Here is a 26,437-nt window from a genome sequence, read left to right as displayed (position 1 = left end):
GAGAAACACAGAAAAACAACCCATTACCTGAGATTAAAGGGATATCACTTGACATCACTTAATTCATCTGTGGCATTTGGACTCTCTCAGTATTTTGTACTGGTGGTTTTGTAATTCACAGGGGTCAACTTGAAATATGAATCCCTTCACATCCAACACGCTAATCCTTTCCATTGAACCTGTTGAAATAGACAACATTCTAGAAAATGGAGTTTGGTGGGAGATCAAACACACCCAATCCATACTGTAGCAGGTAGCAGCCTATAGGCTGAACACATGTCATACTGTAGCAGCTAGTAGCCTATAGGCTGAACACATATCATACTGTAGCAGGTAGTAGTAGCCTATAGGCTGAACACATATCATACTGTATTGTAGGGTGGAACATAGTAATGATGTGGTGATATGTAGGGTGGAACATAGTAATGATGTGGTGATATGTAGGGTGGAACATAGTAATGAGGTGGTGATATGTAGGGTGGAACATAGTGGTGATATGTAGGGTGGAACATAGTAATGATGTGGTGATATGTAGGGTGGAACATAGTAATGATGTGGTGATATGTAGGGTGTGGGTGGAACATAGTAATGATGTGGTGATATGTAGGGTGGAACATAGTAATGATGTGGTGATATGTAGGGTGGAACATAGTAATGATGTGGTGATATGTAGGGTGGAACATAGTAATGATGTGGTGATATGTAGGGTGGAACATAGTAATGATGTGGTGATATGTAGGGTGGAACATAGTAATGATGTGGTGATATGTAGGGTGGAACATAGTAATGAGGTGGTGATATGTAGGGTGGAACATAGTAATGATGTGGTGATATGTAGGGTGGAACATAGTAATGAGGTGGTGATATGTAGGGTGGAACATAGTAATGATGTGGTGATATGTAGGGTGGAACATAGTAATTATGTGGTGATATGTAGGGTGGAACATAGTAATGATGTGGTGATATGTAGGGTGGAACATAGTAATGATGTGGTGATATGTAGGGTGGAACATAGTAATGATGTGGTGATATGTAGGGTGGGGGTGGAACATAGTAATGATGTGGTGATATGTAGGGTGGGGGTGGAACATAGTAATGAGGTGGTGATATGTAGGGTGGAACATAGTAATGAGGTGGTGATATGTAGGGTGGAACATAGTAATGAGGTGGTGATATGTAGGGTGGAACATAGTAATGATGTGGTGATATGTAGGGTGGAACATAGTAATGAGGTGGTGATATGTAGGGTGGAACATAGTAATGATGTGGTGATATGTAGGGTGGAACATAGTAATGATGTGGTGATATGTAGGGTGGGGGTGGAACATAGTAATGATGTGGTGATATGTAGGGTGGGGGTGGAACATAGTAATGATGTGGTGATATGTAGGGTGGAACATAGTAATGATGTGGTGATATGTAGGGTGGAACATAGTAATGATGTGGTGATATGTAGGGTGGAACATAGTAATGATGTGGTGATATGTAGGGTGGAACATAGTAATGAGGTGGTGATATGTAGGGTGGAACATAGTAATGATGTGGTGATATGTAGGGTGGTACATAGTAATGAGGTGGTGATATGTAGGGTGGAACATAGTAATGATGTGGTGATATGTAGGGTGGGGGTGGAACATAGTAATGACGTGGTGATATGTAGGGTGGGGGTGGAACATAGTAATGATGTGGTGATATGTAGGGTGGAACATAGTAATGATGTGGTGATATGTAGGGTGGGGGTGGAACATAGTAATGATGTGGTGATATGTAGGGTGGAACATAGTAATGATGTGGTGATATGTAGGGTGGGGGTGGAACATAGTAATGACGTGGTGATATGTAGGGTGGAACATAGTAATGATGTGGTGATATGTAGGGTGGAACATAGTAATGATGTGGTGATATGTAGGGTGGAACATAGTAATGTGGTGATATGTAGGGTGGAACATAATAATGATGTGGTGATATGTAGGGTGGAACATAGTAATGAGGTGGTGATATGTAGGGTGGAACATAGTAATGATGTGGTGATATGTAGGGTGGAACATAGTAATGATGTGGTGATATGTAGGGTGGAACATAGTAATGATGTGGTGATATGTAGGGTGGAACATAGTAATGTGGTGATATGTAGGGTGGAACATAATAATGATGTGGTGATATGTAGGGTGGAACATAGTAATGAGGTGGTGATATGTAGGGTGGAACATAGTAATGATATGGTGATATGTAGGGTGGAACATAGTAATGATGTGGTGATATGTAGGGTGGAACATAGTAATGATGTGGTGATATGTAGGGTGGAACATAGTAATGATGTGGTGATGTGTAGGGTGGGGGTGGAACATAGTAATGATGTGGGATATGTAGGGTGGAACATAGTAATGATGTGGTGATATGTAGGGTGGAACATAGTAATGATGTGGTGATATGTAGGGTGGAACATAGTAATGATGTGGTGATATGTAGGGTGGAACATAGTAATGATGTGGTGATATGTAGGGTGGAACATAGTAATGATGTGGTGATATGTAGGGTGGAACATAGTAATGATGTGGTGATATGTAGGGTGGAACATAGTAATGATGTGGTGATATGTAGGGTGGGGGTGGAACATAGTAATGCTGTGGTGATATGTAGGGTGGGGGTGGAACATAGTAATGATGTGGTGATATGTAGGGTGGAACATAGTAATGATGTGGTGATATGTAGGGTGTGTGTGGAACATAGTAATGATGTGGTGATATGTAGGGTGGAACATAGTAATGATGTGGTGATATGTAGGGTGGAACATAGTAATGATGTGGTGATATGTAGGGTGGAACATAGTAATGATGTGGTGATATGTAGGGTGGAACATAGTAATGATGTGGTGATATGTAGGGTGGGGGTGGAACATAGTAATGCTGTGGTGATATGTAGGGTGGGGGTGGAACATAGTAATGATGTGGTGATATGTAGGGTGGAACATAGTAATGATGTGGTGATATGTAGGGTGTGTGTGGAACATAGTAATGATGTGGTGATATGTAGGGTGGAACATAGTAATGATGTGGTGATATGTAGGGTGGAACATAGTAATGATGTGGTGATATGTAGGGTGGAACATAGTAATGATATGGTGATATGTAGGGTGGAACATAACAATGTTCTCCTGCTGTCTGAGTGTTCCTGGTAATGTTCTCCTGATTTCTGAGTGTTCCTGGAAATGTTCTCCTGTTCTCTGTGTTCCTGGTAATGTTATCCTGCTGTCTGTGTTCCTGGTAATGTTCTCCTGCCTTCTGTTCCTGATAACGTTCTCCTGCTGTCTGTTCCTGGTAATGTTCTCCTGCTGTCTGAGTGTTCCTGGTAATGTTCTCCTGCTGTCTGAGTGTTCCTGAGGGCCATTAATCAGTTTGGATCTAAACCAGATGTCTCTCTGATTTCTTTCAAAGTGTTCCTGAGGGACATTAATCAGTTTGGATCTAAACCAGATGTGTCTCTGATTTCTTTCAAAGTGTTCCTGAGGGCCATTAATCAGTTTGGATCTAAACCAGATGTCTCTCTGATTTCTTTCAGAGTGTTCCCGAGGGACATTAATCAGTTTGGATCTAAACCAGATGTCTCTCTGATTTCTTTCAGAGTGTTTCTGAGGGCCATTAATCAGTTTGCATCTAAACCAGATGTCTCTGTGATTTCTTTCAGAGTGTTCCTGAGGGCCATTAATCAGTTTGGATCTAAACCAGATGTCTCTGTGATTTCTTTCAGAGTGTTCCTGAGGGCCATTAATCAGTTTGGATCTAAACCAGATGTCTCTCTGATTTCTTTCAAAGTGTTCCCGATGGACATTAATCAGTTTGGATCTAAACCAGATGTCTCTCTGATTTCTTTCAAAGTGCTCCTGAGGGCCATTAATCAGTTTGCATCTAAACCAGATGTCTCTGTGATTTCTTTCAGAGTGTTCCTGAGGGCCATTAATCAGTTTGTATCTAAACCAGATGTCTCTGTGATTTCTTTCAGAGTGTTCCTGAGGGACATTAATCAGTTTGGATCTAAACCAGATGTCTCTGTGATTTCTTTCAGAGTGTTCCTGAGGGACATTAATCAGTTTGGATCTAAACCAGATGTCTCTGTGATTTCTTTCAGAGTGTTCCTGAGGGCCATTAATCAGTTTGGATCTAAACCAGATGTCTCTCTGATTTCTTTCAAAGTGTTCCCGATGGACATTAATCAGTTTGGATCTAAACCAGATGTCTCTCTGATTTCTTTCAAAGTGCTCCTGAGGGCCATTAATCAGTTTGCATCTAAACCAGATGTCTCTGTGATTTCTTTCAGAGTGTTCCTGAGGGCCATTAATCAGTTTGTATCTAAACCAGATGTCTCTGTGATTTCTTTCAGAGTGTTCCTGAGGGACATTAATCAGTTTGGATCTAAACCAGATGTCTCTGTGATTTCTTTCAGAGTGTTCCTGAGGGCCATTAATCAGTTTGCATCTAAACCAGATGTCTCTGTGATTTCTTTCAGAGTGTTCCTGAGGGACATTAATCAGTTTGGATCTAAACCAGATGTCTCTGTGATTTCTTTCAGAGTGTTCCTGAGGGACATTAATCAGTTTGGATCTAAACCAGATGTCTCTCTGATTTCTTTCAGAGTGTTCCTGAGGGCCATTAATCAGTTTGTATCTAAACCAGATGTCTCTCTGATTTCTTTCAGAGTGTTCCTGAGGGCCATTAATCAGTATGCAGCCGTGTTAAACAAGAAGTTCCTGGATCAGACCAACTTTGAGCTTCAGGTGAGCTCACCACTCTATAAAGCCTCAGTTTGTTAAAAGCAAATACTGTTACTCCATTAGTCACTCTGCCAGACCTGAAGACTGGTTGAATTATGTCAATCTAATGTCAAATCTCTGTTCATGTAGAGTTTTGTTTCGCTAGTCTTGCACTGCATTAGGAGAGCTTAACGAGACTGGTTGAATAGTGAAGTCATTAAAGACGTTTCAGAACGGTGACTTGATTGCCTTCAAAAGTATTTATTGCTGACACTTTGCAGAGCAATCTCCTGCATCAAAAACACTGGTTGAATACTGTTAATGAACTGTAAAATGTATGGTTATTTTAGGGCTTGCTGTCCCCGACCCCCAAAAATATTGGTAGACCGAAAGTCGTCTGTTCTTTCGACCAATCGATTGCTAGCATGTTTTAAACATGTGTTTTTCCATATATCGACACACCCAATGTGTTTTAATAAAATCAGCTATATGTATTGAGCTTGTCTGATGCTTTAAACTTACGGTTTGATTAAATAAGACAAATGCCTCAAGAGGGAGCCAGAGATCTAGATAACCAGAGTAAAAACAACCTTAACCTTACCCAACTATTCTCCTCCTGTTTCTGCTGGCTTTCGCAGGTTCTGCCATTACTCTCAGGAAGTTGCCTTAATACACTACATGGGGAATCGGCAATATTTCTCATGTGGAATGTCAATGTATCTTACCGTTTCTACCAATCTGCCTGCCAGTTATGGACATTTCCGTGAAACATTTTACTTCTTATTTATAATATCGTCTTCATATCTCTAAATCATTGCCACGTGGTTAATCTAAATTCTATCCAAATCTAAATGAAAATGATACAAACCTAAAGAGTCACTTCTATTTCCATTGCCAAATATGTTAAAATAGCATAAAGCTATTATTATTAGCAAATTAAATATAAATATCCTACAAATTACTACATTACAGCCTGCAGGTAGAACATATTTGGATAAAAATAAAAAATAAAGATATGTACCAATCAAAATTACTCAAAACTCAAGGGTTTTTCTATATTCTTACTATTTTCTACATTGTAGAATAATAGTGGAGATATGAAATAACACATATGGAATCATGTAGTAATCAAAATATATGTTATATTTAAGATTATTTGCCTTGATGACAGCTTTGCACACTCTTCGATCCCCAAATGAGCACATTTATATGCCTTCATTTGCGCTCAGGCCATGTATATTTAGGCCTACTAGTAGGCTATAAGTATAAGTAGGCTATAGGCCTACTTCTATACGTGCGTGTCCTTACTCAACATTGACAGGAGCACAGACAATGACTAAATTGGAGAGAGAAGTGCATTGTGCATCTAGGCGCATGGTCAATCCGACGTCTGCATTGGCCATGCAGCATTTACGATAATATGGCCTCAGCAGATGTCAGGGCGTTCATACCACCCTGGGGACGAGATCTCTGCAATACGCTCCTACGTATCCAAGGGTTTTTCTTGATCCAGATAAAAGCAGCTATCGGTTTATCTATGGAGATAAAAAATATATATTTTATCATAAAGATAAGAATGCATTGAAATAAGTGTAAAAACTTAGGAAATAAATTAATTTTGTTAATTATTCCGCTCAAAGAAAGAGAAAGTAAATCCTGTTTTTTTTTTTTTTACTTTTACCTGTATTTAATGAGGACATTTAGTTAAGAACAAATTCTTATTTACAATGACGGCCTATGAGGAAACAGTGGGTTAAACTGCCTTGTTCAGGGGCAGCTCGGGGATTCGATATTACAACCTTTCGGTTACTAGTCCAACGCTCTAACCACTAGGCTACCTGCGCCTGTTTCAGGTGGAGTGTCAAGGGAGGGAAATTGGCTTTATAGAGATCTTTGTAAATTGTGTGTGACCCAAATATTTAAATTTCTGTGTCGTCACCCTGAAGGATACATGACTAAAATACGTTTGCATGGCAGAAGGATTAAAAGGCATCAATTTCAACCCGGATATTTTACCAACTGTCTTTAGTAGAACCTGGATCTCTGGAACAAGCATTTCGCTACAATAACATCTGCTAAACATTTGACTAATACAATTGTATTTGATTTTGATTTTGGAAGACCAGTTAAAGGGTCAGACATATAAAATAGCACGTCATATGCATAGAGTGCTCTAAGCCTCCTCTTCGAATACCTTTTGATAGTGGTGTTACTATGTATTTGCTATGGCTAAATGCTCAATTGCAATGGCAAACAGCTGAGGGGATAGAGGACAACCCTGGCTTGTTCCACGTTAAAGTTGGAAATACGTTTTTTTATTTGTACACGCTGCAACCAGGAGGAATAAAGGACTTTGATCCAGAACATAAAATTGTGACTGAATCCAAATTGTTTGAGAGTATAAAATAGATAATCCCACTCCACCCAATCAAACGCCTTCTCAGCATCAAGTGATAACTTTATCTCTGGGTTATCAGATGAGGGGATTATAAAGTATATCATACAGATGTGTGATGTTGAAAAAATAATGACCATTTTTAATTAAAACAGTTTGATCTGTAGAGATAATGTAGGGAAGGACTGACTCAAAATGTTTGCTCTGTGGAGGAGGACTGACTCAAAATGTTTGCTCTGTGGAGATATTGTAGGGAAGGACTGACTCAAAATGTTTGCTTTGTGGAGATAATGTAGAGAATGACTGACTCAAAATGTTTGATCTGTGGAGATAATGTAGGGTAGGACTGACTCAAAACGTTTCATCTGTAGAGATAATGCAGGGAAGGACTGACTCAAAACGGCAGGCAATCATCTTAGAAAGAATCTTTACAACTCAATTCAGTAAAGAACTTAAAGGCCTATATGAACCACACTCAAGAGGTTGTTTTTATCAGAAGAAGTGAAATGCATGCCTGTCTCAATGTTGACGGTTAAAGAGTTTGAGGAGAATTGATTCCTCAAATACGGAAAGCAAGAGAGGAGAGGTGTAGATCTGAGAATGTTTTCTATAAGAATTACCTCAGAAATCCATCGGGTCCAGGGGATTTACCGCACTGCGTAGATTTAATTTCCAACACCATCTCTTCTACCGAGAGTTGCTCTTCTAGTTCAGCAGCTATCTCAGGTTCAACTGTAGGAACATCTACGTTCTCAGGTTCAACTGTAGGAACATCTACGTTCTCAGGTTCAACTGTAGGAACATCTAAGTTCTCAGGTTCAACTGTAGGAACATTTAAGTTCTCAGGTTCAACTGTAGGAACATCTACGTTCTCAACAAAGGTGTCAAGTAAGAAAAGTAAGTTACGTTACACCAATACAATCCTGGTAGTGGTGTAGTTTAGCCACGATGACATAAGGTTTTCCACCAGGCTACCTTGCTTGAGAGCCCCGTGAGTGATCTACAAGGACGTCTTTATCTAATTTGAGGGCTTCCTTCAATAACTTTAAAGAGTGTTGAAGTAGGACTTGAGCCCTGGTCCTCAACCCATGATCCTGGTGTTAGTCTTTCGCATATTACCTTGTAAATGTGTGCATATTTTATATGGGAGATTCTTCAAAGTAGCCACCCATTTCCTTGACGACAGCTTTTGCACACTCTTGGCATTCTCTCCACCAGTTTCACCTGGAATGGTTTTCCAACCGTCTTGAAGGAGTTCCCACATATGCTGAGCACTTGTTGACTGCTTTTCCTTCACTCTGCGGTCCGACTCATCTCAAACCATCTCATTTGGGTTGAGGTTGGGTGATTGTGGAGACCAGGTCATCTGATGCAGCACTCCATCACTCTCCTTGGTCAAATAGCCCTTACACAGCCTGGAGGTGTGTTGGGTCATTGTCATTTTGAAAAAGAAATTATAATCCCACTAAGCGCAAACCAGATGTGATGGAATATCGCTGCAGAATGCCGTGGTAGCAATGCTGGTTAAGTGTGCCTTGAATTCTAAATAAATCACTGACAGTGTCACCATCAAAGCACCCTGACACCATCACACTTCCTCCTCCATGCTTCACGATGGGAACCACACACGTGAAGATCATCTGATCACTTACTCTGCATCCCACAAAGACACAGCGGTTGGAACCACAAATCTCAAATCATCAGACCAAAGGGCAGTTTTCCACCAGTCTAATTGCTCATGTTTCTTGGCCCAAGCAAGTCTCTTCTTATTATTGGTGTCCTTTAGTAGTGGTTTCTTTGCATCAATTCGACCATGAAGGCCTGATTCAAGCAGTGACCTCAGAACAGCTGATGTTGAGATGTGTCTGTTACTTTAACTCTGTGAAGCATTTATTTGGGCTGCAATTTCTGAGGCTAGTAACTCTAATGAACTTATCCTCTGCAGCTAATGTGCAGCAGAGGTAACTCTGGGTCTTCCTTTCCTGTGGCGGTCCTCATGAGAGCCAGTTTCATCACAGCGCTTGATGGTTTTTGCGACTGCAGTTGAAGAAACTTTCAAAGTTCTTGACATTTTCCGGATTGACTGACCTTCATGTCTTAAAATAATGATGGACTGCATTTGGGCCTAGCCCTGACCCTCCGATCTAACAGGTCCCAGACGTGCTCAATGGGATTGAGATCCAGGCTCTTCGCTGGCCATGGCAGAACACTGACATTCCTGTTTTGCAGGAAATCAAGCACAGAATGAGCAGTATGGCTGGTGGCATTGTCATGCTGGATGGTCATGTCAGGATGAGCCTGCAGGAAGGGAACCACATGAGGGAGGAGGATGTCTTCCCTGTAACGCACAGCGTTGAGATTGCCTGCAATGACAACGAGCTCAGTCCGATGATGCTGTGACACACCACCCCAGACCATGACGGACCCTCCACCTCCAAATCGATCCCGCTCCAAAGTACAGGCCTCGGTGTAACGCTCATTCCTTCAACAATAAATGCAAATCTGACCATCACCCCTGGTGAGACAAAACCGCGACTCGTCAGTGAAGAGCACTTTTTGCCAGTCCTGTGCTCATAGGCAACGTTGTTGCCGGTGATGCCTGGTGAGGACCTGCCTTACAACAGGCCTACAAGCCCTCAGTCCAGCCTCTCTGAGCCTATTGCGGACAGTCTGAGCACTGATGGAGGGATTGTGCGTTCCTGGTGTAACTCGGGCAGTTGTTGTTGCCATCCTGTACCTGTCCCGCAGGTGTGATGTTCGGATGTACCGATCCTGTGCAGGTGTTGTTACACGTGGCCTGCCACTGCGAGGACGATCAGCTGTCCGTCCTGTCTCCCTGTAGCGCTGTTTTAGGCATCTCACAGTACGGACATTATAATTTATTCCTCATCTGCAGTCCTCATGCCTCCTGCAGCATGCCTAAGGCACGTTCACACAGATGAGCAGCGACCCTGGGCATCTTTCTTTTGGTGTTTTTCAGAGTCAGTACAAAGGCCTCTTTAGTGTCCTAAGTTTTCATAACTGTGACCTTAATTGCCTACCGTCTGTAAGCTGTTAGTGTCTTACCGTTCCACAGGTTCATGTTCATTCATTGTTTATGGTTCATTGAACATGCATGGCAAACAGTGTTTAAACCCTACAAATTATCTTTGACAGGGTCCTGAAAAAGGGATGTTAATTTTTTTTCACTTGTCATTGTGGACTATTGTGGGGCATTGTGGGATATTGTGGGGCATTGTGGGGCATTGTGGGGTATTGTGGGGCATTGTGGGGTATTGTGTGGCATTGTGGGGTATTGTGTGTAGATGGGTGAGAAAAGAGATCCATTTAATCCATGTTGAATTCAGGCTGTAACAACACGGGGATTAAGTCCGTGGGGTATAAACACTTTCTGAAGGCTCTGTAATAGTAGGGATTACGTCCCAAATGACACCTTATCCCCTATGTAGTGCACTACTTTTGACTGGGGCTCTGGTACGAAGTAGTGCACTGAATAGAGAATAGGGTGCCATTTGGGACTCACATGGTCATTTGAACGCTCTTAACGAAAGGGGTTGAACTCTACAGCACTAAAATGAGATTAGCATAAACACGTTTGACAGTGGTACGCTTAAATTACTGTATAATGAGCTGTGATTTTAAAAAAGCCATTTCGGGAATATTTTATCTCGTCTCTTCGAGGCATTCATGCTCCTTTTTTTCCTACTTTTCAAATCTGTCACATATGGAAGAATTGTTAATGCTGTTAACTATTTAAGTGCAGACGAGGGTCTGGGCAGCTTTTCAAAGCCTTCAGGTCATGTCTTCATTGTGATAAAGTTCACGCGTCTCCTAATAACACTGAGACGTCCTGCTGAATTCTGTTATTTTGAATATGTCTTCATCAACAACTAAAGGGCACAGGGATCATTTGTCTGGCTACAACACCTCTTTAATAGAATTAATATGTGTCTCTGAATCTAAGCCATGTTGTCGTCTGTGTGTCGGTGCCTCTGCTTCAGAAAGAGAGTGTCTGAAGGGCGGAGTCTAATATAGAATGGTCTGAATGTTTATAGATATCTTCAGGATGAGATTGTTATTGCTATGACAACCTGGCAATATGCACCTCTCTCTCTTTCTCCCTTCTCTCTTCCCTCTCTTCCTCCTCTCCTCCCTTCTCTCCTCCCTTCTCTCTTCCATCTCTCTTCCCCCTCTCCTCCCTTCTCTCTTCTCTCCTCACTTATCTCCCTCTCTCCTCTCTTCTCTCCTCTCTCTCCTCACTTATCTCCCTCTCTCCTCCCTTCTCACTTATCTCCCTCTCTCCTCTCTTCTCTCTTCCCCCTCTCCTCCCCTCTCTCTTCTCTCCTCACTTATCTCCCTCTCTCCTCTCTTCTCTCCTCTCAGCTGTGGAACAACTACTTCCACCTCGCCGTGGCGTATCTTACCCAGGAGTCCTTGCAGCTTGAGAACTTCTCCAGCGACAAACGATCCAAGATCTTCCAGAAGTGAGTTACATTACCCCCGTCACGCACTCCCCAGAGGACAGGACATTACCCCCGTCACACACTCCCCAGAGGACATTACCCCCGTCACACACTCCCCAGAGGACATTACCCCCGTCACACACTGCCCAGGGGACAGGACATTACCCCCATCACACACTCCCCAGAGGACAGGACATTACCCCCGTCACACACTGCCCAGGGGACAGGACATTACCCCCGTCACACACTCCCCAGAGGACATTACCCCTGTCACACACTGCCCAGGGGACAGGACATTACCCCCATCACACACTCCCCAGAGGACAGGACATTACCCCCGTCACACACTGCCCAGGGGACAGGACATTACCCCCGTCACACACTCCCCAGAGGACATTACCCCCATCACACACTGCCCAGGGGACAGGACATTACCCCCGTCACACACTGCCCAGAGGACAGGACATTACCCCTATCACACACTGCCCAGGGGACAGGACATTACCCCCATCACACACTCCCCAGAGGACATTACCCCCGTCACACACTGCCCAGGGGACAGGACATTACCCCCATCACACACTCCCCAAAGGACATTACCCCCGTCACACACTCCCCAGAGGACAGGACATTACCCCCATCACACACTCCCCAGAGGACATTACCCCCGTCACACACTCCCCAGAGGACAGGACATTACCCCCTGTCTCTCTGTAATCTCATCCTATAGTTTCACTGTCTCTCTGTAATCTCATCCTATAGTTTCACTGTCTCTCTGTAATCTCATCCTATAGTTTCACTGTCTCTCTGTAATCTACATCCTATAGTTTCACTGTCTCTCTGTAATCTCATCCTATATTTTCACTGTCTCTCTGTAATCTACATCCTATAGTTTCACTGTCTCTCTGTAATCTACATCCTATATTTTCACTGTCTCTCTGTAATCTCATCCTATATTTTCACTGTCTCTCTGTAATCTCATCCTATAGTTTCACTGTCTCTCTGTAATCTCATCCTATATTTTCACTGTCTCTCTGTAATCTCATCCTATAGTTTCACTGTCTCTCTGTAATCTCATCCTATAGTTTCACTGTCTCTCTGTAATCTACATCCTATAGTTTCACTGTCTCTCTGTAATCTCATCCTCTAGTTTCACTGTCTCTCTGTAATCTCATCCTATAGTTTCACTGTCTCTCTGTAATCTCATCCTATAGTTTCACTGTCTCTCTGTAATCTACATCCTCTAGTTTCACTGTCTCTCTGTAATCTCATCCTATATTTTCACTGTCTCTCTGTAATCTCATCCTATAGTTTCACTGTCTCTCTGTAATCTCATCCTATAGTTTCACTGTCTCTCTGTAATCTACATCCTATAGTTTCACTGTCTCTCTGTAATCTCATCCTATATTTTCACTGTCTCTCTGTAATCTCATCCTATAGTTTCACTGTCTCTCTGTAATCTACATCCTATAGTTTCACTGTCTCTCTGTAATCTACATCCTATAGTTTCACTGTCTCTCTGTAATCTCATCCTATAGTTTCACTGTATCTCTGTAATCTACATCCTATAGTTTCCCTGTCTCTCTGTAATCTACATCCTATAGTTTCACTGTCTCTCTGTAATCTCATCCTATATTTTCACTGTCTCTCTGTAATCTACATCCTATAGTTTCACTGTCTCTCTGTAATCTACATCCTATAGTTTCACTGTCTCTCTGTAATCTACATCCTATAGTTTCACTGTCTCTCTGTAATCTCATCCTATAGTTTCACTGTCTCTCTGTAATCTCATCCTATAGTTTCACTGTCTCTCTGTAATCTCATCCTATATTTTCACTGTCTCTCTGTAATCTCATCCTATAGTTTCCCTGTCTCTCTGTAATCTCATCCTATATTTTCACTGTCTCTCTGTAATCTCATCCTATAGTTTCACTGTCTCTCTGTAATCTCATCCTATAGTTTCACTGTCTCTCTGTAATCTACATCCTATAGTTTCACTGTCTCTCTGTAATCTACATCCTATAGTTTCACTGTCTCTCTGTAATCTACATCCTATAGTTTCCCTGTCTCTCTGTAATCTCATCCTATAGTTTCACTGTCTCTCTGTAATCTACATCCTATAGTTTCACTGTCTCTCTGTAATCTCATCCTATAGTTTCCCTGTCTCTCTGTAATCTCATCCTATAGTTTCCCTGTCTCTCTGTAATCTCATCCTATAGTTTCCCCGTCTCTCTGTAATCTCATCCTATAGTTTCCCTGTCTCTCTGTAATCTCATCCTATAGTTTCACTGTCTCTGTAACTCGTATGTGATTGTATTACCTCTCTACATTAAGAGGAATTAACTGTGTAAATCACTCTGCCATGCAGCGTCTGTTAAATGACTCAAATGTAAATCCAACTCTTTGGATATCAATATATAATGTTTGTCTCTAACCTATTCAATGTTTATGTCCTCACTACTGTTTCAGAGCCAATATATATTTTGTCCCACGCCTGACATTGCGGTGTGCTGAGATTACAGTTTCGTGTCTCATTTAGTGACTGTGTACGACAGACTGTGGGTGACGGACGACTCAAATAGCTCAGTCAGTGTTCCTCCAGTAGGGAACTCATTTAGGCTGTGTGAAAAATCTTCCACAACTCACTCATAATGACATTTCTCCAAACTGCAAGTGGGAATAGTTTCATTTCTATCCGTTATCTATTCTACACTATATCCACAAAAAGTATTTCATCAGCAAAGAGTCTCTTTCTCTCTCTCTCTCTGTCTCTGTCTCTCTCTGTCTCTCTCTCTCTCTCTCTCTCTCTCTCTGTCTCTGTCTCTGTCTCTCTCTCTCTCTCTCTCTCTCTCTCTCTCTCTCTCTCTCTCTCTCTCTGTCTCTGTCTCTGTCTCTCTCTCTGTCTCTCTCTGTCTCTGTCTTTGTCTCTCTCTCTCTGTCTGTCTGTCTCTCTCTGTCTCTCTCTCTCTCTCTCTCTCTCTCTCTCTCTCTCTCTCTCTGTCTCTGTCTCTGTCTCTGTCTCTCTCTCTGTCTCTCTCTGTCTTTGTCTCTCTCTCTCTGTCTGTCTGTCTCTCTCTGTCTCTCTCTCTCTCTCTCTCTCTCTCTCTGTCTCTCTCTGTCTGTCTGTCTGTCTCTCTCTGTCTGTCTCTCTCTCTCTCTCTCTCTGTCTCTGTCTCTGTCTCTCTGTCTCTCTCTCTCTCTCTCTCTCTCTCTCTCTGTCTCTGTCTGTCTCTCTCTGTCTGTCTCTCTCTCTGTCTCTCTCTCTCTCTCTCTCTGTCTCTCTCTCTGTCTCTCTCTGTCTCTCTCTCTCTCTCTCTCTGTCTCTCTGTCTGTCTGTCTCTCTTTGTCTGTCTCTCTCTCTCTCTGTATGTCTGTCTCTCTCTCTCTCTCTGTATGTCTGTCTCTCTCTGTCTCTCTCTCTCTCTCTCTCTCTCTCTCTCTCTCTGTATGTCTCTCTCTTGTCTCTCTCTCTCTCTCTCTCTCTCTCTCTGTCTCTCTCTGTCTGTCTCTCTCTCTCTCTCTCTCTCTGTCTCTCTCTCTCTCTCTCTCTCTGTCTCTCTCTCTGTCTCTCTCTGTCTGTCTCTCTCTCTCTCTCTCTGTATGTCTGTCTCTCTCTGTCTCTCTCTCTCTCTCTCTCTCTGTATGTCTCTCTCTGTCTCTCTCTCTCTCTCTCTGTCTGTCTCTCTGTCTCTGTCCTCTCTGTCTGTCTGTCTGTCTGTCTGTCTGTCTGTCTGTCTGTCTGTCTGTCTGTCTGTCTGTATCTCTCTCTCTCTCTCTCTGTCTGTCGGTCTCTCTGTGTCTGTCTCTGTCTGTCTGTTCACAGAAGAGCATTGTCTACAGATGGTTAGCTAGTAGCTACATAGAGGGCAATGTGATATGTCTACATATCTAGTAGCTACATAGAGGACAATGTGATATGTCTACAGATGGTTATCTAGTAGCTACATAGAGGACAATGTGATATGTCTACAGATGGTTATCTAGTAGCTTCATAGAGGACAATGTGATATGTCTACAGATGGTTATCTAGTAGCTACACAGAGGACAATGTGATATGTATACAGATGGTTATCTAGTAGCTTCATAGTGGACAATGTGATATGTCTACAGATAGTTATCTAGTAGCTACACAGAGGACAATGTGATATGTCTACAGATGGTTATCTAGTAGCTACACAGAGGACAATGTGATATGTCTACAGATGGTTATCTAGTAGCTACACAGAGGACAATGTGATATGTCTACAGATGGTTATCTAGTAGCTACACAGAGGACAATGGTCCAGGCAGGACCAGGTCCTGCCATGTAGTTCTGGGCTGATCCCTCACCTTCCTCATGATAATTGATGCCCCACGAGGTGAGATCTTGCATGGAGCCCCAGACTGAGGGTGATTGACCGTCATCTTGAACTTTTTCCATTTTCTAATAATTGCGCCAACAGTTGTTGCCTTCTCACCAAGCTGCTTGCCTATTGTCCTGTAGCCCATCCCAGCCTTGTGCAGGTCTACAATTTTAACCCTGATGTCCTTACACAGCTGTCTGGTCTTGGCCATTGTGGAGAGGTTGGAGTCTGTTTGATTGAGTGTGTGGACAGGTGTCTTTTATACAGGTAACGAGTTCAAACAGGTGCAGTTAATACAGGTAATGAGTGGACTCAACTCTCAACTCTCTCTCTGTCTGTCTCTCTCCCTGTCTCTCTGTCTCTCTCTCTGTCTCTCTCTCTGTCTCTCTCTCTGTCTCTCTGTCTCTCTCTCTGTCGCTGTCTCTCTGGCTCTCTCTGTCTCTCTGTCTCTCTCTCTCTCTGTCTCTCTCTCTCTCTGTCTCTCTCTCTCTCTCTCTGTGTCTCTCTGTCTCTCTATCACTTTCTCTATCACTCTCTCTGTCTCTCTCTCGCTCTCTCTATCTCTCTCTCTCTGTCTCTCTCTCTCTGTCTATATGTCTCTCTGTCTCTCTCTCTGTCTCTCTCATTCTCTCTCTGTCTCTCTTCATTTGATGTTCTTCCCACTGACATCTAAACCTGTCATTAAAAGAAAGATGTGGACAGTTTCTTTGGTGGACTTTAAAGAAAGGAGAAATGTGGGATTCTCTCAGTAGTTGCTCCACTTTCACTCTTGCTCACACACAGTCCCCCTGTCTGTCCGTCCGTCTGTCTGTCTCGCTGTGATCTGCCACTCGCCTTCGTCACACCAATTATTATCTTCTGGGCTGGCAACACACACACACACACACACAGACACACACACACACATAAACACATACACACACACACACAGAGTGTCAGAGCAGAGAGGCAGGGAAGGGTAATGTCATGGTGAAGTGTGTTTGATCAGTGATGTGTCTGATCCTAGAACAACTCCTACAGACTGTTGCATCATCTCATGGTGATACACACACACACACACACACACGCAGACACACAACACACACACACACACACACACACACGCACACACACACACACACACACACACACAGACAGAGGCACAGACACACAGACACACAGACACACACACACACACACACACACACACACACACACACAAACTCTGTTTAACTGACTATCTGTCTGTCTAGCTGTCTGTATTGCTGTCTGTCTGGCTGACTGACTAGCTGTCTGGCTGTCTGTCTAGCTGTCTGTCTAGCTGCATATCTGTCTAGCTGCCTGGCTGACTGACTTTCTATCTAGCGGACTGACTGACTGTCTAGCTGTCTGGATGACTGACTGACATACTGGCTGGATGACATACTGACTGTCTGTCTGTCTAGCTGTCCGTCTGACACTGTAGCACTCAGATGAATTCATGTAGCAGATGAGAGTTTCACATGGACCATAAACAGGGTACCAGTATCTACCGTGTTGAGGAGGTGAGGAGATGTTCAGGGTACCAGTATCTACCGTGGTGAGGAGGGGAGGAGGGGTTCAGGGTACCAGTATCTACCGTGGTGAGGAGGGGAGGAGGGGTTCAGGGTACCAGTATCTACCGTGTTGAGGAGGGAAGGAGGGGTTCAGGGTACCAGTATCTACCGTGGGGAGGAGGGGTTCAGGGTACCAGTATCTACCGTGGTGAGGAGGGGAGGAGGGGTTCAGGGTACCAGTATCTACCGTGTTGAGGAGGGAAGGAGGGGTTCAGGGTACCAGTATCTACCGTGGGGAGGAGGGGTTCAGGGTACCAGTATCTATCGTGGTGAGGAGGGGAGGAGGGGTTCAGGGTACCAGTATCTACTGTGGTGAGGAGGGGTTCAGGGTACCAGTATCTACCGTGGTGAGGAGGGGAGGAGGGGTTCAGGGTACCAGTATCTAATGTGGTGAGGAGGGGTTCAGGGTACCAGTATCTACCTTGGTGAGGAGGGGAGGAAGGGTTCAGGGTACCAGTATCTACCGTGGTGAGGAGGGGTTCAGGGTACCAGTATCTACTGTGGTGAGGAGGGGTTCAGGGTACCAGTATCTACTGTGGTGAGGAGGGGAGGAGGGGTTCAGGGTACCAGTATCTACTGTGGTGAGGAGGGGTTCAGGGTACCAGTATCTACTGTGGTGAGGAGGGGAGGAAGGGTTCAGGGTACCAGTATCTACCGTGGTGAGGAGGGGTTCAGGGTACCAGTATCTACTGTGGTGAGGAGGGGTTCAGGGTACCAGTATCTATCGTGGTGAGGAGGGGAGGAGGGGTTCAGGGTACCAGTATCTACTGTGGTAAGGAGGGGTTCAGGGTACCAGTATCTACCGTGTTGAGGAGGGGTTCAGGGTACCAGTATCTACTGTGGTGAGGAGGGGTTCAGGGTACCAGTATCTACTGTGGTGAGGAGGGGTTCAGGGTACCAGTATCTACCGTGTTGAGGAGGGGTTCAGGGTACCAGTATCTACCGTGGTGAGGAGGGGTTCAGTGTACCAGTATCTACCGTGGTGAGGAGGGGAGGAGGGATTCAGGGTACCAGTATCTACCGTGTTGAGGAGGGGTTCAGGGTACCAGTATCTACCATGTTGAGGAGGGGTTCAGGGTACCAGTATCTACCGTGGTGAGGAGGGGAGGAGGGGTTCAGGGTACCAGTATCTACCGTGGTGAGGAGGGGAGGAGGGGTTCAGGGTACCAGTATCTACCGTGGTGAGGAGGGGTTCAGGGTACCAGTATCTACCGTGGTGAGGAGGGGAGGAGGGGTTCAGGGTACCAGTATCTACCCTGGTGAGGAGGGGAGGAGGGGTTCAGGGTACCAGTATCTACCGTGGTGAAGAGGGGAGGAGGGGTTCAGGGTACCAGTATCTACCGTGGTGAGGAGGGGTTCAGGGTACCAGTATCTACCGTGTTGAGGAGGGGAGGAGGAGTTCAGGGTACCAGTATCTACCGTGTTGAGGAGGGGTTCAGGGTACCAGTATCTACCGTGTTGAGGAGGGGTTCAGGGTACCAGTATCTACCGTGGTGAGGAGGGGTTCAGGGTACCAGTATCTACCGTGTTGAGGAGGGGAGGAGGGGTTCAGGGTACCAGTATCTACTGTGGTGAGGAGGGGTTCAGGGTACCAGTATCTACCGTGGTGAGGAGGGGAGGAGGGGTTCAGGGTACCAGTATCTACCGTGTTGAGGAGGGGAGGAGTGGTTCAGGGTACCAGTATCTACTGTGTTGAGGAGGGGAGGAGGGGTTCAGGGTACCAGTATCTACCGTGGTGAGGAAGGGTTCAGGGTACCAGTATCTACCATGTTGAGGAGTGGTTCAGGGTACCAGTATCTACCGTGGGGAGGAGGGGTTCAGGGTACCAGTATCTACCGTGGTGAGGAGGGGAGGAGGGGTTCAGGGTACCAGTATCTACAGTGTTGAGGAGGGGTTCAGGGTACCAGTATCTACCGTGGTGAGGAGGGGTTCAGGGTACCAGTATCTACCGTGGTGAGGAGGGGAGGGGGGTTCAGGGTACCAGTATCTACCGTGGTGAGGAGAGGAGGAGGGGTTCAGGGTACCAGTATCTACCGTGGTGAGGAGGGGAGGAGGGGTTCAGGGTACCAGTATCTACCATGTTGAGGAGGGGAGGAGGGGTTCAGGGTACCAGTATCTACCGTGTTGAGGAGGGGTTCAGGGTACCAGTATCTACCGTGGTGAGGAGATGTTCAGGGTACCAGTATCTACCGTGTTGAGGAGGGGAGGAGGGGTTCAGGGTACCAGTATCTACCGTGTTGAGGAGGGGTTCAGGGTACCAGTATCTACCGTGGTGAGGAGGGGAGGAGGGGTTCAGGGTACCAGTATCTACTGTGTTGAGGAGGTGAGGGGGGGTTCAGGGTACCAGTATCTACCATGTTGAAGAGGGGTTCAGGGTACCAGTATCTACCGTGGTGAGGAGGGGTTCAGGGTACCAGTATCTACTGTGGTGAGGTGGGGTTCAGGGTACCAGTATCTACCGTGGTGAGGAGTGGAGGAGGGGTTCAGGGTACCAGTATATCCTGTGTTGGAGGGGGGGGGGGGGGGTTTAAAACAGACCCCATAGACCCTCCTCACATAATGAGTTGTTGATGATGTCTGTTAAAACACCAGTCAGGAGTTAGACTGAGTTGGGGTCTCTCTCTCTCTCCGTCTCTCTCTCTCTCTCTCTCTCTCTCTCTCTCTCTCTCTCTCTCTCTCTGTCTCTGTCTGTCTGTCTGTCTGTCTGTCTGTCTGTCTGTCTGTCTGTCTGTCTCTCTCTATGTCTATGTCTATGTCTATGTCTGTGTGTATGTGAGAGAGAGGGGTGCCAGGCTTAGAGGGACGGCAGGGAGGAGGCTCTTCAATCTCTCGCTCTCTCTCTCTGTCTCTCTCTCTCTCTCTGTCTCTCTCTCTCTCTCTCTCTCTCTCTCACTCTCTCTCTCTCTCTCTCTCTCTCTCTCTCTCTCTCTCTGTCTGTCTCTCTGTCTCTCTATGTCTGTCTGTGTGTATGTGAGAGAGAGGGGTGCCAGGCTTAGAGGGACGGGAGGGAGGAGGCTCTTCAATCTCTCTCTCTCTCTCTCTCTCTCTCTCTCTCTCTCAATTCAAGGGCATTATTGGCATGGGAAACGTGTTGACATTGCCAAAGCAAGTGAGGTAGATATTATACAAAAGTGAAATAAACAATAAAAATTAACAGTAAACATTACACATACAGAAATGTCAAAACAATAAAGACATTACACATCTCTCTCTCTCTCTCTCTCTCCCCTCTTCTTGGAAGGAGTCATCCCTCCATGTCTCTATCAGTCAACCATGAGAGAGGGACAAACTTGTCACAGCCAAGCCAGTCAGTCAATCAGCCAGCTAGTCTGTCAGTCACAGTAAGCCAGCCAATAAGTCATTCATTCAGCCAATCAGCCACAGTACGTGCCAGCCAGCCAGTCACAGTCAGCCAGCTAGTCAATCAGTCGGTGGCTATGTCTCAGGATTGTTCAACGGTCTCCATGACTACGGTTGCCAAATGCCTGGAACTTTCCCCAAATTCCCTGCTTTCCCAGAAATCCTGTTTTAAAGATTCCTTGAATTAAGGGGGAATAAGCAGGAAATGCCAGAATCATCCAATCAGTTACCAGAATTCTGCCTCCTTACTCATGACGGCAGTGACCAGATAGGTGAAGGATATGGTAGACTGCTGTGGAAGACTGCTTTAAAGTTGGCCACCATTTTGTTGTTGTAGTTAAAGTGATTTCAGACATGTCCTGAGTGAACTGAATCGCTGTGTCTGTTAAATTCAGTCAGGAACCCTTGTTTCCTGTTCATTACAGACAAAAAAAACAAACCCTGGCAATGACAATGTGAGTGTATTGCAATTACTGTCTCTCTCACTGCTTGTTCTCTTCTTTTTCAGTCACCCTCTGTCCTACTCAGTCCTTCTCTCCTCGCTTTCACTGTCACTCTCCTCATGTGTCCACTCGTTTCCTCCCTGGTCCTCCTTTCTCTCAGAGTTAGTCAGTTACTGTCAGTGTAACTTCCCCTCCTCTTCATCCTCCCATAAAGGATTGTTTTATACTAAAACCTACTGTATCTTAATCCACACAACACAGGCATTGCTTTCGGTTATTTAAATAAATCCTGAATTCCACTCTCCAAAATGTTTTGTTTTTGTAAACCTTATCTTTGTTAATATAGAACAGGGGTATTCAACTTTGACCCTATGAGATCTGGAGCCTGCTGGTATTCTGTTCTACCTGATCATTAATATCACCCACCTGGTGTCCCAGGTCTAAATCAGGCCCTGATCATTAATATCACCCCACCTGGTGTCCCAGGTCTAAATCAGGCCCTGGTCATTAATATCACCCACCTGGTGTCCCAGGTCTAAATCAGGCCCATATCATTAATATCACCCCACCTGGTGTCCCAGGTCTAAATCAGGCTCTGGTCATTAATATCACCCACCTGGTGTCCCAGGTCTAAATCAGGCCCATATCATTAATATCACCCCACCTGGTGTCCCAGGTCTAAATCAGGCTCTGGTCATTAATATCACCCCACCTGGTGTCCCAGGTCTAATTCAGGCCCTGGTCATTAATATCCCTCCACCTGGTGTCCCAGGTCTAAATCAGGCCCTGGTCATTAATATCACCCACCTGGTGTCCCAGGTCTAAATCAGGCCCATATCATTAATATCACCCCACCTGGTGTCCCAGGTCTAAATCAGGCTCTGGTCATTAATATCACCCACCTGGTGTCCCAGGTCTAAATCAGGCCCATATCATTAATATCACCCCACCTGGTGTCCCAGGTCTAAATCACGCCCTGATCATTAATATCACCCCACCTGGTGTCCCAGGTCTAAATCAGGCCCTGGTCATTAATATCACCCCACCTGGTCCTTAATTAGAGGGCAACAATGAAAACAGGCAGTGGAACAGTTGGAGGGATATAGAATAACCTTTTGGGGATATTTCCTGGTAAAACACTTGTATATGAGTTGATGCAGATCCTTTTGTCGGATTGGAACACAGTACCGATCACCTAAATGTTTTCTTCTCTGTCATTGTTGATACAGAATATGCTTCCTAGTAAAAGCCACTTTTAGGCTTTGAGATCTGATATGTTATGAGTTCTAATGTACAGGGCTTTCGGAAAGTATTCAGACCCCTTGACTTTCTACCCGTTTTGTAACGTTACAGCCTTATGCTAAAATTGATTACATTATTACTTTTTCTCATAAACCTACACACAATAACCCATAACGGCATAGCAAAAACAGGTTTTTAGATTTTTTTTGCTAATGTATAAAAAAATTAAAAAAACAGAAATCACATTTACACAAGTATTCAGACCCTTTACACCTGCACCTTTGGCAGTAATTACAGTCTTTAGGGTTCAAGTCCGGGCTCTGGCTGGGCCACTCAAGGACATTCAGAGACTCATCCCCGAAGCAGCTCCTGCGTTGTCTTGGCTGTGTGCTTAGGTTCGTTGTCCTGTTGGATGGTGAACCTTCGCCCCAGTCTGAGGTCTTGAGCCATTCCGTAAAAATTGAGCTCTATAGGAGTAAACCCTGTCTCCAGCTGTTTACGTGTAGGTATGTACGGCAGGACCAAATCGGAAAGACATGAGAAAGCCCATGTAATGCTTTGTAGGTTAGCAGTAAAACCTTGAAATCAGCCCTAACCTTAACAGGAAGCCAGTGTAGGGAGGCTAGCACTGGAGTAATATGATCAAATGTTTTGCTTCTAGTCAGGATTCTAGCAGCCGTATTTAGCACTAACTGAAGTTTATTTAGTGCTTTATCCGGGTAGCCGGAAAGTAGAGCATTGCAGTAGTCTAACCTAGAAGTGACAAAAGCATGGATACATTTTTCTGCATCATTTTTGGACAGAAAGTTTCTGATTTTTGCAATGTTACGTAGATGGAAAAAAGCTGTCCTTGAAACAGTCTTGATATGTTCTTCAAAAGAGAGATCAGGGTCCAGAGTAACGCCGAGGTCCTTCAGTTTTATTTGAGATGGCTGCACTCACTGAGGTTGATTTATCAGCAGGTTTTCATCAAGGATCTCTCTGTTCTTTGCTCCGTTCATCTTTGCCTCGATCCCGACTAAAACAACCCCACAGCATGATGCTGCCACCACCATGCTTCATCGTAGGGAAGGTGCCAGGTTTCCTCCAAACTTGACTCTTGCCATTCAGGACGAAATAGTTTAATCTTGGTTTCATCAGACCAGAAAATCATGTTTCTCATGGTCTGATAATCTTTAGGTACCTTTTGGCAAACTCCAAGCGGGCTTTTACAGAGGAGTGGTTTCTGTCTGGCCACTCTACCATAAAGGCCTGATTGGTGGAGTGCTGCAGTGATGGTTGTCCTTCTGGAAGGTCCTCCCATCTCCACAGGGGAGCTCTAGAGCTCTGTTAGAATGACCATTAGGTTCTTGGTCACCTCCTTGACAAAGGCCCTTCTTCCCCGATTGCTCAGTTTGGCCGTGCGGCCAGGTCCAGGAAGAGTCTTGGTGGTTCCGAAATTCTTCCATTTAAGAATGATGGAGGCCACTGTGTTTTTGGGGACCTTCAATGCTGCAGCCATGTTTTGGTACCCTTCCCCAGATCTGTGCCTCGACACAATCCTGTCTCGGAGCTCTACGGACAATTTGTTTAACCTCATGGCTTGGTTTTTTGCTCTGACATTCACTGTCAACTTCGGGACCTTATATAGACAGGTAAGTGCCTTTCCAAATCATGTCCAATCAATTGCATTTACCCCAGGTGGACTCCAATCAAGTTGTAGAAACATCTCAAGGATGAAAAATGGAAACAAGATGCACCTGAGCTCAATTTCAAGTCTCATAGCGAAGGGTCTGAATACTTACCTAAATGTCATATTTCAGTTTTTTATTGTTAATGCATTTGCAGCATCGCTCATTGTCATTATGGGGTATTGTGATGTCATTATGGGGTATTGTGATGTCATTATGGGGTTTTGTGATGTCATTATGGGGTATTGTGATGTCATTATGGGTTATTGTGATGTCATTATGGGGTATTGTGATGTCATTATGGGGTATTGTGATGTCATTATGGGGGTATTGTGATGTCATTATGGGGGTATTGTGATGCCATTATGGGGGTATTGTGATGTCATTATGGGGTATTGTGATGTCATTATGGGGTAGTGTGATGTCATTATGGGGTATTGTGATGTCATTATGGGGTATTGTGATGTCATTATGGGGTTTTGTGATGTCATTATGGGGTATTGTGATGTCATTATGGGTTATTGTGATGTCATTATGGGGTATTGTGATGTCATTATGGGGTATTGTGATGTCATTATGGGGGTATTGTGATGTCATTATGGGGGTATTGTGATGTCATTATGGGGTATTGTGATGTCATTATGGGGTATTGTGATGTCATTATGGGGTATTGTGATGTCCTTATGGGGTATTGTGATGTCATTATGGGGTATTGTGATGTCATTATGGGGTATTGTGATGTCATTATGGGGTATTGTGATGTCATTATGGGGTATTGTGATGTCCTTATGGGGTATTGTGATGTCATTATGGGGGTATTGTGATGTCATTATGGGGTATTGTGATGTCATTATGGGGTATTGTGATGTCATTATGGGGTATTGTGATGTCATTATGGGGTATTGTGATGTCATTATGGGGTATTGTGATGTCATTATGGGGTATTGTGATGTCATTATGGGGTATTGTGATGTCATTATGGGGTTATTGTGAGTAGATTGCTGAGGATTTTGTTTTTCATACGTTTTAGAATAAGGCTGTGACGTAACAAAATGTGGGAAAAGTCAATGGGTCTGAATACTTTCTGAAGGCACTGTATGTGATTACTGAATCTGTTTGTCTGAGTGAGTGATGGTTATAGATGTTTTTGGTCACGCTTTATAAATCAAATGTATTTATAAAGCCCTTCTTACATCAGCAGATGTCACAAAGTGTTGTACAGAAACCCAGCCTGAAACCCCAAACAGCAAGCAATGCAGAGGTAGAAGCACGGGGGGGGGAATGATATCACCAGACCACAAACTTACTACCACGAGTAGTAAGTGACTCAGCCCCCGATATCGGGTTAGAGGCAGAGAATCCCAGTGGAGAGAGGGGAACCGGCCAGGCAGAGACAGCAAGGGCAGTTCGTCATGCCAGTGCCTTGCCATTCACCTTCACAACCCTGGGCCATAGGAGTCTTCAGTACAGACTTAAAGGTCACGACCGAGTCTACGTCTCTCACATGGATAAGCAGACCATTCCATAAAAATGGAGCTCTATAGGAGAAAACCCTGCCTCCTGCTGTTTGCTTAGAAATTCTAGGGACAATTAGGAGGCCTGCATCTTGTGACCGTAGCGTACGTGTAGGTATGTATGGCAGGACCAAATCAGAGAGGCAGGTAGGAGCAAGCCCATGTAATGCTTTGTAGGTTAGCAGTAACACCTTGAAATCAGTCCTTGCCTTAACAGGAAGCCAGTGTAGAAAGGCTAGCACTGGAGCAATAGGATGGAATTTTGGGGTTCTAGTCAAGATTCTAGCAGCCATTGAGAACTAGCTGATGTTTATGTAGTTCTTTATCCGGGTAGCCAGAGACTAGAGCGTTGCAGTAGTCTGATCTAGAAGTAGCCAGACAGTAGAGCATTGCAGTAGTCTAATATAGAAGTAGCCAGACAGTAGAGCATTGCAGTAGTCTAATATAGGAGTAGCCAGACAGTAGAGCATTGCAGTAGTCTAATATAGAAGTAGCCAGACAGTAGAGTGTTGCAGTAGTCTAATATAGAAGTAGCCAGAGACTAGAGCGTTGCAGTAGCCTAATATAGAAGTAGCCAGACAGTAGAGCGTTGCAGTAGTCTAATATAGAAGTAGCCAGGCAGTAGAGTGTTGCAGTAGTCTAATATAGAAGTAGCCAGGCAGTAGAGTGTTGCAGTAGTCTAATAT

General features: G+C 44.4%; 1 protein-coding gene across 4 annotated transcripts in view; it reads left to right on the top strand.

The window, feature by feature from the left end:
- LOC110513667 (dedicator of cytokinesis protein 1) overlaps positions 1-26,437 on the top strand; it is a 636,864-nt gene that overhangs the window by 426,387 nt on the left and 184,040 nt on the right. For all 4 annotated transcript variants that reach the window (XM_090228873.1, XM_090228870.1, XM_090228871.1 and 1 more), the window contains exons 30-31: positions 4,693-4,771; positions 11,526-11,626. In XM_090228873.1, the coding sequence (XP_090084999.1) occupies positions 4,693-4,771; positions 11,526-11,626 (180 nt within the window). The remainder of the gene's footprint in view (positions 1-4,692; positions 4,772-11,525; positions 11,627-26,437) is intronic.

The sequence above is a fragment of the Oncorhynchus mykiss genome, unplaced genomic scaffold (genome assembly GCF_057628025.1).
Source record: "Oncorhynchus mykiss isolate SJ-2025 unplaced genomic scaffold, ASM5762802v1 scaffold103, whole genome shotgun sequence".
Taxonomy (NCBI): Eukaryota; Metazoa; Chordata; class Actinopteri; order Salmoniformes; family Salmonidae; genus Oncorhynchus; species Oncorhynchus mykiss.
Note: the sequence above shows the minus strand (reverse complement) of the source record. Positions and strands in the feature narration are given on the sequence as shown.